At 34.4% G+C, this 16,691-nt stretch overlaps 1 protein-coding gene across 4 annotated transcripts in view; it reads right to left on the bottom strand.

The window, feature by feature from the left end:
• Nucleotides 1-16,691, bottom strand: part of RUNDC3B (RUN domain containing 3B) — a gene marked incomplete at both ends in the record, with an annotated part of 134,585 nt that overhangs the window by 17,728 nt on the left and 100,166 nt on the right. For all 4 annotated transcript variants that reach the window (XM_080701633.1, XM_080701635.1, XM_080701636.1 and 1 more), the window contains 2 exons: nt 10,486-10,643; nt 15,124-15,295. In XM_080701633.1, coding sequence (XP_080557759.1) covers nt 10,486-10,643; nt 15,124-15,295 — 330 coding nt within the window. The remainder of the gene's footprint in view (nt 1-10,485; nt 10,644-15,123; nt 15,296-16,691) is intronic.

Genomic DNA, 16,691 nt, shown 5'->3' with positions numbered 1-16,691 from the left:
TATATTTGAAAATTTGAAAATCTTTCCCAATACTGGTACATTAATGCATTTTGAAGCCTCTTCCCAATACTGGTACAAGGTCCTCTGCAATTTAGTGAGATCCTTTTTTAAAATAAAAGAATAAAAAATAGGGCAAGGGGTAAAGCTCGGAGGTTGAATGCTCTTGGGTTCCAGCCCCAGCCCCACAAAAAATTAAAAATAAAAATAAAATAAACATATTTCTATATCTATTTCATGTATCACTAAATGAAGACTATCCCATCTTGATGGATTCTACTTAGTCTATACACCACTTCATAACAAAAAGGTTAAGACCAAGCTATGACTTTAGACTGCCCAGAGCAGTGAAAGCTCCACCACTCAACCATACAACTTTAATTGGGTTCTTCATCTTAGAACACTCATCCCAAAAGTGGGATGATAACTGTACCTGCCTCACGGAATTATAAAGGTTAATGTGATTAGCACATGTATAGACCAAATTATTATTTTTCAGTGCTTACGCCAAATTTAAAAGTTTTAACCTAAATCTCTAAAATATTTTACTAACAGTATTCTCACAATTAAAACTATATTCACAACGAAAATCAAGCAAGTATATTAGTAGAGAATACACTGAAATGTGTACAAAAATAATAATGAAAAGTTTCTATAAATGTCATCTATCTCCCTCCCTTTCTTTCTTTCTTTCTTTCTTTCTTTCTTTTCTTTCTTTCTTTCTTCTTTCCTTTTTGGTGGTACTGGGGTTCCTGGAAACCCTTCTACCTCCAGGCTACACTCTCAGCCTATTTGTATTCATTTTTATTTGGAAACAGGGTCCGCCTCCCAAGCGCGGGGATTATAAGCGTGCACCACCACGCCTGGCAAATGTCACATTTTTTTTCATGTTATACATTCTCACAGAAAATGAAGTATAGAAAGTACAATTGAAATGTCTATAACTTAGTATATTTTACCAGTCCAATAATTGGTTTCTATACCTTAGAAGAAGCCTTGTCTTGCTTTTATACAAAGTTCTTTTACTCTGCAGGTATAAATATATCATTTGAAAGTGAAGTTTGATTTTTATACAACTATGTTGAGATGTGTGTCAGAATTTATCAACTCAGCCGGGCGTGGTGGCGCACACTTGTAATCCCTGCACTTGTGAGGTGGAGACAGGAGGATCGCGCAGATTCAAAGCCAGCTGGATTGGCTTAAGAGACCCTGTTTCCAAATAAAAATAATATAAAATAGGTCTGGGAGTGAAGCCCAGAAGTAGAAGGGTTTCCAGGAACCCCAGTACCACAAAAAAAAAAAAAAAAAATTATCAACTGACTATTTCATGAGTTCATTAGTTCTATGACTACAAAGAATACAGAGTATTCTGGCTTAAAAAATGAGTCTATATTCTTTTGAGTTCAGACTACTACACTCTTTCAAATGAAGGAGAAAAAAAGGGTCTCCACAATTTGGTCTCTTACCTTCCTTTTAGGAATGAGGTTGAAGTCTATGGTTATTTTCAATCCCCCTTAAAAGATCTAGAAATACTCTGGGCTTCGATAGTACTGCTTAGTGAATTCAAAACTACTCCTTTGTTGATCTCCTGGACTTGGCTTTGTTTTCATGTAAGAAGCCATGAGGACGCTCAGGATGTACTTAAACATTCAGCTATTAGATAGACACTATGAGGCACACAATCCTTGGCACCTAGGAATTTAACATATCTGGTTACAAGTGATCTGAACCCAAAGTCTGTGGCATGAAGCAATTTTCAATTTTGACAAAGTAACACATTTGAGGTCCACAGACCATAAGGTAAGTTTTGGGAGTGAGTCTAGCAGAGTTCCTGGCATAATCACTATAGTTTCAATGTGCTTCTCAAAGCGTGTGTGTTGGAAACATCATTCCCAATGCAATAGTGTTGGAATGTGTTATCTAAGGAGGGGTCATTAGGTCATAAGGACTAAGAAGTTAATGACAGTTAATCCATGCATGAATTGATAAAAGGGTTGCCGCTTGGAGTTAGCTCTCTTGCTCTTGGCATTCTGCCTTCCCCATGGCATGACAAAGCATGCCATGCCAGATGCCAGTGTCACACTCTTTGATTTCCTGGCCTCTAGAACTGTGAGTCAAATAAATCTCTCTTCTTTACAAATTACTGAGTTTTAAGTATTCTGTTATAGCATAGAAAACAAACTAAAACAACACTACAGAACCCACTGGTTATCTTCCAATGATCACTTGTTGTCTGATTTGCTATATTTTTTCAGTTGTATTCCAGTGCTAACTGATGTGGAACACTGAGAAAATATTAGGCTATAATCTTCATGAAAATAAACTAATATATCATAACTATAGAAATACAGGATTTTTTGCTAAAGGGAAGAATGGGTAGGTATAGAAAGGAAAGTGTTCAAAATTAAAGTGTAACATAAACTCTATCACTTAGGAATGATAGGATAACAGAACTACCTAACTCCAGCTTCTGTTGACTACTGTGGAAAGGGGATAGGACCATCCCTCAAATACTGTCTGCTTACAGCTAGTTGCTGCCCTGGACCAATGTAAACTGTGTGAGGGCAGGGACTATTCTGCTCCTTCTTGAGTTCCCCGCACCTTTAGCTGGGTCTGTATCATCAGACATTTTCAATAAAAATGTGTCAAATGAAAAAGACAAGTTAAAATGAAATGAAAAAGAGAAGTTAAAAAGACAATTTAATTCCGAGAGGAGTAATGGAAATTTACTCTTAATTAATTTAAAGTTTCATGGAAGTAAAAATACTTAAATGGCTTGTGAATATTCTTTTTCATAATGTTAGTATAAAAATATTTAACATTCATATGTTCTTGTACTCTTTTTTAAGACATAATGAAATAAACATTTACTTTACATAACTATGTACATACTTCACTTATGATAATAAACATTGCAAAAGAGGAAGCCTAAACAAGAACCAGGCATCTAAAAATTATAAATCAGTTATCTATTTACCTATGAAATAGTCTTGAACAAAAAGTTAAACATGAATCTATTTAAGACTCTGAAAGAAGCAGTGATTTTCAACCCTGGTTGCATTTTAGAACTTGATACTATCCTTCAAGGAGAAAGACATTACTGAGTAATTTAGAATATCAAGGAATCAAATGACTCATTATCTACTCCCCATACACCATTTAAAAATGTAAGACAAATATTGACTCTTTACAGGAATGAATAATGCCAGGTATGAGTCAGGAAATATACACATGAGTCTGGAATATCTTGTGCTTTCTTAGAAAGCAAGGCAGTTTTCAAAAACAAATGGGTCATGTCAGAACAACAAAGAAATCAATATAGAAGTGCTTAGTCAAAAATAGGAAAATTAAAGCATCTAAAAGAAAAAGAAGTGAAATAGAAGCAATAAATACAGTCATTACTGTTACAATGTAGAAACAAATAAACAAAATGGGTTTTCCAATATCACATAAAAATAACTGACATCCTGTAGATACTGAGTTAAGAGCTCACGACTCAAAACCATTTCAACTTTCTAATTAAAGCACAAAGAAAAACACAGTAGCAATCCTGATACAATTAAAATTACAAACCCAATCAAAAATACTTGCCAAATTTCTAAAGAGTAAAGAAATACTACAATTGGGCTAGGGGTGTAGTGCAGTGGGACAGTGTTTGTCCAGCATGCACAAGGCCCTGGGTTCAATCCCCAGTACTACTCACATGCACACAAATATATCTAGACTTTTACAACAAAATTATCAAAAAACAAAGATCCTTTGATAGAAGAAGGCACAGAAGAATTTTGGATGCCAGAGTTGAGGATTGCCATGAGAGCAAGGGCAAAATGCACGAAAATGAGGTAACTACAGAAGAAGCACCTCCAAGATTTCAACTGAACCAGTGGAAGGTGATGTTGAGTATCTCCTATGGTGAGAGACTGCCATCTATTGGTGGTTTACACTATTTGACTGTTTTGTATTCTGGTATTGTGGAAAATCACCTGTGAATTAAGGTGAATTAAGGTGCTACCCTGACATCATTTATGTATGAATCTCATATGTGTTAATTCATATTATAGAAGAGATTGGATATAATAAGTTTGTAATTCTAAAAAAAATCATTTTCTTGGTTTTGATAACCCTTGGAAAGAAGTAGGATATCAGCATCTTACTCTGAAAGTTAATAAAGTTCTGGAAGAAGTATATTTTAAAGAAATCACCAATTGCTTTAAACAAGGGAAAGTTTGTTTACTAAAATTTCAGCCCAAAAGTGAAAAGCAATACAAATCAGAAATCACCATCTTACAAACCCTAATTTATTGATTGCTTTAGGTAATGCTCACTCACCATGGCTCAATCCAGTAGAAGAAAGATTGATGTGAACTTTCATAAAAGAGAAATCAGGTTATCACCACCTGAATCCACTGTTCATTCTTAGACTCATTAAAACTGCTGGAAGAGGGCATAAGACCAACACTCCAACATTTAGATTCTGGTAAGAACTTTCTTGATAAGACCCTGAAAACTCAGGAAATTAAAATACAAATTAATAAATGGAATGGCATTAAATTAAAAAACTTCTGTGCAGCAAAGAGTCTAGAGTCTACAGAGAGAGCCTACAAAATGGGAAAAGACCTTTGCCAACTACCTCTCTTGATAAAGGACTAATATCTAGAATATATAAAGAGCTTTAAAAATTAACAGTAAAAAACAAAGAGCCCAACTAAGAACAGGCAACTGAACTGAACAGATCCGTCTCAAAATATAAATATAAATGGCCAATAAATATATGAAAAATATTTTAAGATCATTAGCAATCAGGAAAACGCAAATCAAAACTACACTGAGATTCCATCTAACTCCAGTTAGAATGGCAATCACCAAGAACACAAACAATAATAAATGCTGGTGAGGATGTGGGAAAATAGGAACCCTATTACACTGTTGGTAGAATCGCAAATTAAAAGTCACTTTGGGAGCTGGGCGTGGTGACGCATGCTTATATTCCCCGTGTTTGGGAGGCTGAGACAGGAGGATCAGGCAGGTTCGAAGCCAGCCTCAGCTGGCTTAAGAGACCTGTTTCCAAATAAAATATATATAAAAAATAGGTCTGGGAGTGTAGCCCGGAGGTAGAAGGCCCCTGGGTTCCATCCCCAGTACCATTCCCCCCCAAAAAAAGTCACTTTGGAGATCACTGTAGAGGTTTCTTAGAAGATTGGGAATGGAACGACCATATGACCCAGTGATAGTATTCCTGGGCATCTTTCTGAAGGAAATGAAATCAGAACATTACAGCAATATTTGCATATGTATGTTCACAGAAGCAGAATTTACTAGCTAAATTATGGAACCAACCTAGGTGTCCATCAGTAAAAGAACAGATCACAAAACTATGATATATACACACAATGGAATTTTACTCAGCCATTAAGAAGAACAAGATAATGTAATTTGCAGGAAAATGGACGAACTAGATAATATGCTACCCAAGATTAGTCAGTTGTATGTTCCCTCTTATATATGGAAGCTAGATAGAAATTCAGAAAAAATTCATCAAGTAGAAGAACAGAGACTAAATTTGAATTATTAAGGGAATTTAGAGAAGGAAGGAGGGGGCTGGAGCTATAAAATGTAACAATGTAACAGTTGAAATAACTGCTACACATGTATACAAAATTACCAATTCCAATCTCAAAGACTAGTACTGGGAGAAGGGTGGGGCTTGGGGCCCAATGGGAAGTGCTCCAGAAGCTGTGTGCATGTGTATTTCTCTAAAGCCCAATATGATGTATAATTACAAAGCAACAAATAAGGTATAGAAAAGTGAGAAGACGACCAGTGCATTTCCCAAGAGGACACAATATTAAGTACACAGCAACACCTATATAATATTCTTGTAAAAAAAAAGTTAACCAAAATAAAAAAAACTCACCTAAAATTTAACCCAACACTTTAGAACTGTTCTCAACCTTAATGGTACATCAGAAACACCTCAGACATTTATTTTATTTTATTCTGGGTATTGGGGATTGAACTCAGGGTTATTCTACCTCTGAGCTACACCACAGCCTACTTATTTATTTATTTATTTATTTAATTTTTATTTTGAAACATAATCTCAATAATTTACTCAGGCTGGCCTTGCACCTGTAATTTTCCTCTCAGCCTACCAAGAACTGGGATTATAGGCATACATTACCATGCATTACCATGCCTAGATATTCAGAAGATTTTGTTTTTAAATGTGCATTTGCCTGACTTCACCTTTTGCCAATTAAATGAACACCTCTGGAGATGAGGCTCAAGTCAGTCATCTTTATTTAATAAAAAGAAAAAAATGTTGGTTTTCTTGTGGTATTGGGATTGAACTCAGGGGTGCTTTACCTTTGAGCTATACCATCAGCCCTTTACTTTTTTTGCAGTTGTGGAGATTGAACTCAGGGGCATTCTACCTCCAAGATACACCCTCAACCCATTCTTTTTATTCTTTATTTTGAATCAGGGTTGCACTAAGTTGTGGAGGGCCTCACTAAGTAACTGAGGTTAGTCTCGAACCTGTGATCGTCCTATCTCAGCCACCCAAGTACTGGGATTACAAGCATGCACCACCATGCCCTGCAATGCCCTTTTTATTTCTTATTTCTTAGGTTCTAATTAACTTGCTGAGGGTTTCAATGAATTGCTGAGGCTGGCCTCAAACCTTTAATCCTCTTATCTCAACCTCATAATTACTAAGATTACAGGAATGTACTGTCACACCTGGCTTAGTAATTTATTTACTTGTTTGTTTGTTTTTTTGTTAACTCCCTGGGATGATTCTAACCTGCAACCAGAACTGAGAATCACTGATCCAGAATTAAGAAAATCTATTTTACAGGGTATGTAGCATGGAGTAACACTTCTCAAATTTTAATGAGTTATTAGTTCCCTGGGGACCTTGTTAAAAATACAGACTCTGATTCAATAGGTCTGGGGTGGGGCCTGATGTTCTGTTCCCAGATACTGCTAATTTAGCCAGCTGGCTTAAAATAGAAAGGACACCTATCTGGTATCTGGCTTTTTCTCTTCTGGCCGCATTTTCTTAATATTCCTGACCTCATACGAACAATGGAATATGTAATATATATTAACATTATTGTGATTTAAAATTTAGTAAATTATTACCTGCCAATATATGTGACAAGATGACTAGGAAATGTCATAATTCATCTATTTTTAAGTGGGCTATGATAACATCATTGTGCTGCTATGTTGTCCCTAAAGAAAAGAGGAATAATAGAATACCATGTCCCTGACTGCCCCTCTTAGTCCCCCAAAAACCTAGCCAAGTAAATGAAAATGAAAGTGGATGTGGACCAGAATGTCCAGATTCATAGACTGGCTCTCTGTCATGTATTCTGGGAATTAGAGTTAGTTACTTTTATCTGCACAAAGGCACTTTCGACATGCAAGCCAGGACCAGGACCACTGCTCCTTGGGTTGTAGGTCATACAGGGAGCAAAGAAGCTACTGCTGATAATGTCACTGTGGCCTAACTTATAAAATCCTTCTCCCTATGGTAACTAGCAAAGATCAGAACGTCAGAGCATCATGCAAAGGGAAGTGCTGATCTAGGCAACCACCCCTGAACAGATAGAGGACAGGACAGGAGGCGCTATTTTCTCGCGAAATACCAGAGGCCCGTGGCCACCAGACTCCTGACAAAGCACCTATCCAGCCTGTCACGACTAGATCCCTCCTGTAAGCATTTCTCAATAAAGCCTGCATCTCATATCCCATTGCCCTAGAACAACTGGGCCACTGGATGCTAGACAGTATAACTATCATGTTAGTATTTGTCTCATTCATCCTAAACTTGTAAACTGGGATGACAGCATCATTGACTTATGGTTTGCAGGCCGAGAGATTACACCATCAGTGCTTTTTATGAATTATACGAAACTAACTCTTGAACTTTAGACTGCCCTAGTTTAATAATGGATGATTCTTTACTTCTACTATTTTGACTCTTCAGTTTCCTCACTAAGGAACACTATAAGACACGGCACTATTGCTATAATCTTTCAAACCATTAACAGGAAAAAATTTTATCACCAGCTAACTGGAAAAGATTCCTCATTATACATTTCATTGCTATTCAAGAAAATAAAGATGTTAATGGTTTGCACACTGTTCTGTGGCTGTCTACTCCTGAGGTCTGCAATGCATGTTTTACAAAAAGCTATTTGTACAATAGATCAGCTGCCTGAGGGTCTAACCTGTCCACATTGACAAAGCCAGCCTCTTATACATGGCACTCTTCAAACAACAATGTGAGTGATGGTGTCAATCTATCTACCTCACTAGCTTGCAAATTTCCTTGTAAAAAGAGTTCATGCCCTAGTCCTCTCTAGTATTCCCAGTTACTAGTGGTATCCCAAGTGCAAGGTATACATTTAAATACAAATTTGTCGAATAGAACTAAATTCTGAACTAAAAAATTTTCCCACTAATTAGAATAAATAATTATGGCAATAAAAGGGCCATAAACAGAATACACTGCATAATCTTATGACAAATGTTCCATATACTGATCCAAAGCATAACAATTACTTTAAGCTTGCTTATACTTATTTTATTGAATGAACTTTAATATATAAAATGAAGTTAAAAGTTACTTAAGCAAAATAAAATCAAGCTGTATCACAGATTTCAAAACTATGAGAATCAAAACCTAGATTTAATGCTGTATTTTCCAATGAAAGATAATATTATTCCTAATCATAATATTTGCAGATTTTAAATGATTCAATATTTCAAAACTCTACCAACTATACACTTATTCAAATGTATCTTTGTAAACCTTATAAAACCTTATAAAACAAATAACCTAATAAAAAGTGGGCAAGTGAACTAAACAGACACTTCACAAAAGAAAAAATTCAAATGGCCAATAAATGCATGAAAAAGTGTTCAACATCATTAGCAATCAGAGAGATGCAAATCAAAATTACCCTGAGATTTCAGCTAACTCCAACTAGAATGGCAATCATTCAAAACACAAACAACAAATGTTGGAGAGGATGTGAAGAAGTGGGAACTCTAATACATTCCTGGTGGGATTGCAAATTAGTGCAACCACTTTGGAAAACAGTATGGAGGATCTCTCAGAAGAATGGGAAAGAACTTACCATATGATTCAGCAATACAACTTCTGGGTAGCTACTCAAAAGAATGGAAGCATCTCCTTTACATATCACATGGTAATTACAGAAAAAACAGTTACTACAGAAGAGAAAAATATGTATCCAAATGACTAATCAGTAATAAAGGAGTATTAGCATTCACATGCCTCTGGATGTCATATCCTGAAGAAAATCTACCAGTATAGCCAAAAATGAATAAACATCTTCAAGCCACAAGGAAAAAGAAAATACACACAATAAAATATAAATTACTAGCATGTATTCTTCAGAAATATCAATCTCATATGATACAAGAACTGAAAAGCTGTTGTAAGTTGCAATAACTGAAGGAACAGACAACAACATGCAAAGCATGATTCTGAACTGGGTCTGGTACTAGAGAAACAAAAGTTACAATAAGGGCCTTCCCAATTGGTGAAATTGGAATATGAATTACAGATAAGTTGAAAGTATTCTATCAATTTAAATCTCTTAAATTGATCACTGAATTATAGCTATGTGAGATAATATCTTGTTCTCAGGAAAGACACACTAAAGCATTATGGTATAAAGTTATGATGTATGCAAATTCTCAAATGGTTATAAAACTATGAGTAGAGAGAGAAATATAAAGAAAATGTGGCAACATATTAAAAATTAGTGAAACTAGGAAAAAATATGAACATTCTATGTACTATTTTCATAACTTTCCTGATAGCTTGAATTTATATCAAATAAAAAGTAAAAATTATTCCTTAAGATTAATGTGAATATTTTTCACTATAAACAATTAATAAAGCAAATTTGAAAAAAAAACACATAATTAGTATAAACACTGTGAAGGGCTACAAGTTAAGATGTTTGTTGTACTAGAAAGTTCAATATACAATATCTTTCTTCATCAAAGAAAGTCTTGCTACAAAAATGGAGTAAGCTATACTAAATGGTGTATGATGACATTTTTCACATCACAGCTGCCTTTTGAGTAGCACTATCTAATAAATCACCCTTTGTGCAGCCGTTCAAGAAATACCTAGCTCAACTAAATAAAATATCTAAAAAATATACATTTGCAATTGGAAAACATATACCAAGTGGTAGTAGTTAACTGTGATAGGCACAACTGAAGGTGATTTTTATTTTCTTCTTTTATTTTCTAATGTTTCTACAATGAACAAATTACTTCTATAATAAGAAAAGCAGTAGTAAACACTTAAAAAATATTAAGTGAAAAGAATTTAATAGTACACAATCATATTTCTTAGAATTTGAATCCTAAGGCAAGCCACATTTAATTTTAATGTTTATAAGTTGAAAATTTTTCTAAAAAGATATCACTTACAGCTGATCTTGAAGTTCCACAATTATATATTCTAATTGTTCCTTCTCCAATTTGTGGGCCAGCTCAGAATCTTCAATCCTCTGAAGCAGTATCTTATTCTGGGAGACAGATTCAGACAGTTGGTTCTCTCGAAGTCGTAAGAGTTCTTCAAGATAACCCTGGAAATACAATATTACCAAGATAAAAGTGATTATAAAATTCTAACAGAAAAACTTGAAGAAAACACTGAAAAGCTTATGTTATTTGTTATTTTATTTATTTGTTTATTTATTTATTTATTATTATTTTTGCGGGTCTGGAGATGGAACCCAGAATAAATATCATCAAAATGGCCATTCTGCCAAAACTGATCTATAGATTCAATGCTATTCCCATTAAAATACCAGCAACATTCTTCAGAGACCTAGAAAAATCAATCATGAACTTTATATGGAGAAAGAAAAAACCCAGAATAGTCAAAGCAATTCTCAGCAATAAGAAACATGCAGGAGGCATCACAATCCCAGACTTCAAACTATACTATAGAGCAATAGTAGTAAAAATAGCATGGTACTGGCACAATGACAGATATACTGACCAGTGGATTAGAATAGAAGATAAAGAATAAAAATTATAATAATATAAATTATACATAATAAAAATTATAAAACACTAAAGAAAGAAATTAAAGAACTTTTAAGGTAGAAAGATATTCCATGTTCTTGGATAAGAATAATAAATATTATGAAAATGCCATTCTATCTTAAGCGCTTCTTAATATAAACAATATTTCTGTGAACATACTCATGCTCAGTTATATGTCTCCTGAGACACAGATGAAAGAGCTTCTAGAAGATATGTCTAGAATAGAATTGTCAGAGCACAGGCTATTTATTTTCACAGAAAATATCTAATTGTTCTTACTATTGTTTTTATATTTTATACTAATTACATTCTTATCTAATATTATATTCATATGACTTTTTAGTAATATTAAATTTCTACTAGATTCCTTTCATTTGTTAAAAATTCCTTTTCTTTTCTCATATAAAATATGGATCACTGACTTTATAATATTTGGCACAATGCACTTCTAAAAAAATACAAGTCTGATAATTATTTTGGTGACAGCAACATAGATTTTAAGCTACTTATTAAAATTTTAAATGGTTATTGGCCTATTGGTTTCAATACACAATATTTATAAAAATTCTTCATGTGGTTTACTAAGAAATAGATATACAATTGTTAAATTTATTCTCTAATAATTTTAATAAATTTAATAAATAATTCTAATAAATTTAATAATTCTAATAAAACTGGTAGAGGGCTTCTACCAGTTTTATAGTTATATCTCCTCTCATTTTTAAATTTGTGTATCTGTGTCTAAACATTTTTAAAAACTTTAATTACTCTTGCAAGGATTTGTCGATTTTATTATTTGTTGGAAATAATCAGCTTTTGTTCATTTTGTCTGTTTTTTATTTCATCAGTATCAATTATTTATTGCTTTCCTTTTTTGAACTATTTTGGTTGGTCTTTGTCTATTGTTATTTAATTTTCATTCTATCTTAACATTTCTATAAGTACCACATAAGTTGCAACTTGCTTTGTTTTCATTCCTTTTTGACTCACAAATTTAGAAATTTTCAAGAAATATCATAATGATGGCATATGAGTATCAATAATCTTTTTGTATTGATATTAACTTTTTGTATTGATATGTACTGTGATCATTACTATGTTTTTGTATTTGTATCTTGTGATTAAGTTTCATAAAGACTGTTTAGTGATTCCATTTGTGCTTAACAAGAATACATAGTCTGTTAGAATTTAATCTATTTTAGATCAAATTCATTTATTGTGTTATTTATTTACTATATCACAAGTTTTTGTCTGTCCAATCTACAAATTACTTTGAAAGTAATTTGAAATTACTGACTGCAATTTTGGATTTATCAATTTCTATCCTAGACGTTCTAATTAATTTTAATATACTTTTATTGGTGCATTGTAGTCTCACATTATAATATCGTTCAAGGTTGGTAGGGGCATACATGCACACAGCATTTGGTGAACCTCTCATAGCTCCCTCCCACTCCTCCCCTTCCCCATACTATTGAGATCCGCAATGTAAAATGCCCGGCCATTTCTGGTATTTTTAATCAATGTTTTAGTTCTGCTTTACTTTCATACTTTCAGTGGTGGGCTGTAGCTAGCTCCTATGGGTTCCTGAGAGCAGATTGTTAATTTTTCAGAAAATCTATAAATCACTTGTTAAATACTTCTATTATTAAAATAAAACTATAGCCAGGTGTGGTGGCACACGCTTATAATCCCCGTGCTTGGGAAGCAGAGACAGGAGGATCACGCAGGTTCAAGGCAGCCGCGTGCGCTGGCTTAGGAAGCCCTGTTTCCAAATAAAAATATAAAATAGGTCTGGGAGTGTAGCCTGGAGGTTGAAGGACTTCCAGGAACCCCAGTACCACCAAAATAAACAAATAAATAAATAAATAAATAAAATAAAACTATATAAATTCACAATTAAATGAATGATGTAAAAGCAAAGGTGGGAGCCATCAATATTCATAACTTCTAATTATTTAATATTATCTATGTTTTTGCAGTCATTCATAACTATTTCATCTCTGTAGCAGAAATACTATATACGAGTGTTCTACTGTATACATCTTTCCAGTTCAATCTTTAGTAATGTCATATTGGTAGCTCTAAGTAGGCTAAGTAGCTCTAAGTAGCTCTAAGTAGGCTGAGAATATTTACCTCAGAGAAATCACAAGTGCTAAAAATCAGTGCTAATCTCTCCATTGCCTCAAAAGAATCAGTTGTTAAAATATTCCAGCAGACCACTGCCACTCATGCTGGTTATTACTTTGTTGTTTCATGTAGCTTATTTACCTATTTCTTTATTTACTCTGTCATTCTGTAGCTTACTCCTGCCTTCTAAGTCCAGTTTCCATCTTGAATGATAGTGGGCCTATACCTGTTGTTTCCCTGTTGGTATTAAGACACATACAGCTAAAGTTAAAGAACTATGCCCCCTGGGGCCTGAGTGGCATTAACTCATATCCTGTTCTTCTGGTTTCTGATAATTCTATTTTCTTTGTCTTCATAGGTTCTTTTTCATTGAGAAAAACTTTTGAAAATTTGTATTCTAAACCGAGTGTTTAAACTGGAGGATTGCAAGTTTCAGGCCAGTACCTCATAACTAAGACTATGTTTTAAAATAAAAGCAAAAAAGGCTGGGGCGTACCTCAATGGTAGAAAGTCCCTGGGTTCACTTTCTAGTAACTAACACACACACACACACACACACACACACACACACACACACACATGCAAACACATGCACATGCACACACACAGGGAAAGTTTTATTCATAGAGATTATGTAAATTTTGTAGCTATCATAATTGGGATTCTTAAAAAAGATTTTCCAAACAATCACTGTTTCTATATAGGAAATCTATTAATATTTTTAGTTTAACTTATAACTATTTTGCTGTGTGTATTTTTGTTTCAATATTTCTACTGCTTATTTCACAGAGCTTTCTCTACATACATTATCTATGAATAATGTTAAGTTTGAAGGTGCAAAAAAAGGGAAAATAAATAATATGGTAAAAATAGGAAAGGTCACAAACTAAAGATAATGAAGGTTTTTTTCTGTTATATTCTCTGCTTTGTCTAATTCAGTGCTTAGCAGTCATGGATTGACAAAATTTCTAATTTAGAAAAACATACATATATGTGCTTGAGCCATCAATGCATTTTCACAAACCAATAATCTTTTATAAAATTAATTACAGAAAAAAATCAAATATATGAAAGTCAATCACTAAGCCAAGCATGGGAAGGAGGGAGGGGAAGGCAATGGGGTGGTAATTGGGTAAGGGCTAATTGGGTGATGTGTGCATATATTTCTCCACCATCTTTTATCCCATCAAGATGTATGACTAAAATGCACCAATAAAAAATCAAAAAAGAGAAAAAAATCAAATATATAAATTAAATCTTACAAAAATAAACTGCCATATTTTTATAATAAAATATAAAGTTAGGCCAGGCTTGGTGGCACACACTTGTAACCCCAGCATTTGGGAGGCTGAGACAGGAGGATCACACAGGTTTGATGCCACCAGCCTCAGCTATTTAGTGAGGGCTCTCAGAAACTTAGTGAGAACCTGTTTCCAAATAAAATATAAAATAGGTCTGGGAGTATAGCCTGGAGGTAGAAAAGCCCCTGGGTTCCACCCCCAGTACCACACACACAAAAAAATATATATATATAAAGTTAGAAAAAGTTTAACAAAAACTCAGGGCATTCTATCTCCAAGCTCTATCCCCAGAGTAATTTTATTTTTATTTAGAAGAAGGGTTTTACTAATTTGATGAGAGTCTCACTACTTGCTGAGGCTGTCCTCAAACCTGTGATCCTCCTGTCTCAGCCACGCAAGTATTGATATTACAAGTGTACACCATCATGCCCAGCACCTGATTTTTAATTAAGAGGAAAATTCAGAAACAATTGGAAAGTGGCACAGGGTACATAATTTTATTCAGTTAGAAGATCTTTTGTCAGTGATAGTCCAAAGGCAATGAGAAGAGTCAAATTAAATGACTTTAACAACTGATATATACCTTCTGTTCCAGGGCAAGCTGGTACTTTTGTCTCACTCTCTTACACTTGTTGAACCAGATGTTCTCATCCATGACAAAGGGAGGTCCCACCGTTTCTGGAGTGCTGCTTCCAGAACTATCACTGCTTCCCAAAGTCCTGAGCTCTTCCTCATCACTGCTGATGCTATCAGAGCTGGAGAGACCGAAGGTAAAGGAAGAAATCAACTGAAAAAGATGTTCCAATTTAAGTCTTAAGACCAATACTGAAATATTTATAAATAAATATAATAATTATTATTATGTGTATATTAAAAGTTTGAATACAATGATAATTACACTATTATTGTTATTATCATACTGTTATAAAAATGGCAAGTTAGCATGGACTGCTCACTCCCTCTCACAAAACCAAGCCTTCAAGTGAGATTTACAGGTTAAGAAATTAAGGTAAAAACTGAGCATTCCCAGAGGAGAAAGAAATTCCAGAGCAGAGAACCAGAAACTTAGATGGGCTGGTCAGTTTTCTGGCTGGGTTCTTTCATTGCCTCAGATGGTTCACTGCCTGTCCACTCTCCACTGCAAGACAGAAAAAAAAAAAAAAAAAAAAACCTAACAGCTAATAGCAGTGGGATATAACAGGGCAGTGTTCAATGTCAGCTTAGCATTGGCAAGGAGAAAATAGGTTCAAAAGACAGTCACTTATAGCCATTTTCTACTGGAAGGAGGGAGAGAAAGTAGTAGAGCAGAGAGACAATATCTATGAGAATCCATACTTAAAATTCTGTATGACACCCAGATGGTAGAAGAGCACAGAAAAAGGTGGCTGGTATGATGTCCTCCAGACACGGGAAGCAAACAACTTCCAACCAAGACTACTATATACAGCAAACATATAATTTAAAATTGATGGAGAAATAAAGAAATTCCAAGACAAGCAGTAACTTAAAAAATTCTTGACTAACAAACCAGCTCTAGAGAAAATACTTATAGAAATAAAACACAAAGACGAAAATAGAAGCAAACTCCAGAACCAGAGAAGAGGCAAATTCCACCAGGTGGGCAATTAAACAAAGGAGAAATAACACTCCATTCAACAGAAAATAAAGCACAAATGACAGAAAACAAAATAATCACATATTTCAATAATGACACTGAATTTCAAAGGTCTTGACTTCCCATTTAAAAGAGATAGACTGGCCGGGCATGGCGGTGCACACTTGTAATCCCTGCGCTTGGGAGGCTGAGACAAGAGGATCGCATGGGTTTGAAGCCAGCCTCAGCTACTTAGTGATGCTCTCAGTAACTTAGTGAGACTCTGTTTCCAAATAAAAATATAAAATGGGTCTGGGAGTATAGCCCGGAGGTAGAAAGCCTCTGGGTTCCACCCCCAGTACCACCAAAAAAATAAAAAAATAAAAAATAAATAAAAGACACAGACTGGCAATGTAGATTAAAACACATAATCCAGCTATATGCTGCTGACAAGAAACTCATCTTACAGACAAAGATATTCATAGGCTAAAGTTGAAAGGATGAGAAAAGATATACCATGCAAAAGGAGACTAAAAACAAGCAGAGGTGGCAACACT

The sequence above is a fragment of the Muscardinus avellanarius genome (genome assembly GCF_963383645.1).
Source record: "Muscardinus avellanarius genome assembly, chromosome: 9".
Lineage (NCBI taxonomy): Eukaryota > Metazoa > Chordata > Mammalia > Rodentia > Gliridae > Muscardinus > Muscardinus avellanarius.
Note: the sequence above shows the minus strand (reverse complement) of the source record. Positions and strands in the feature narration are given on the sequence as shown.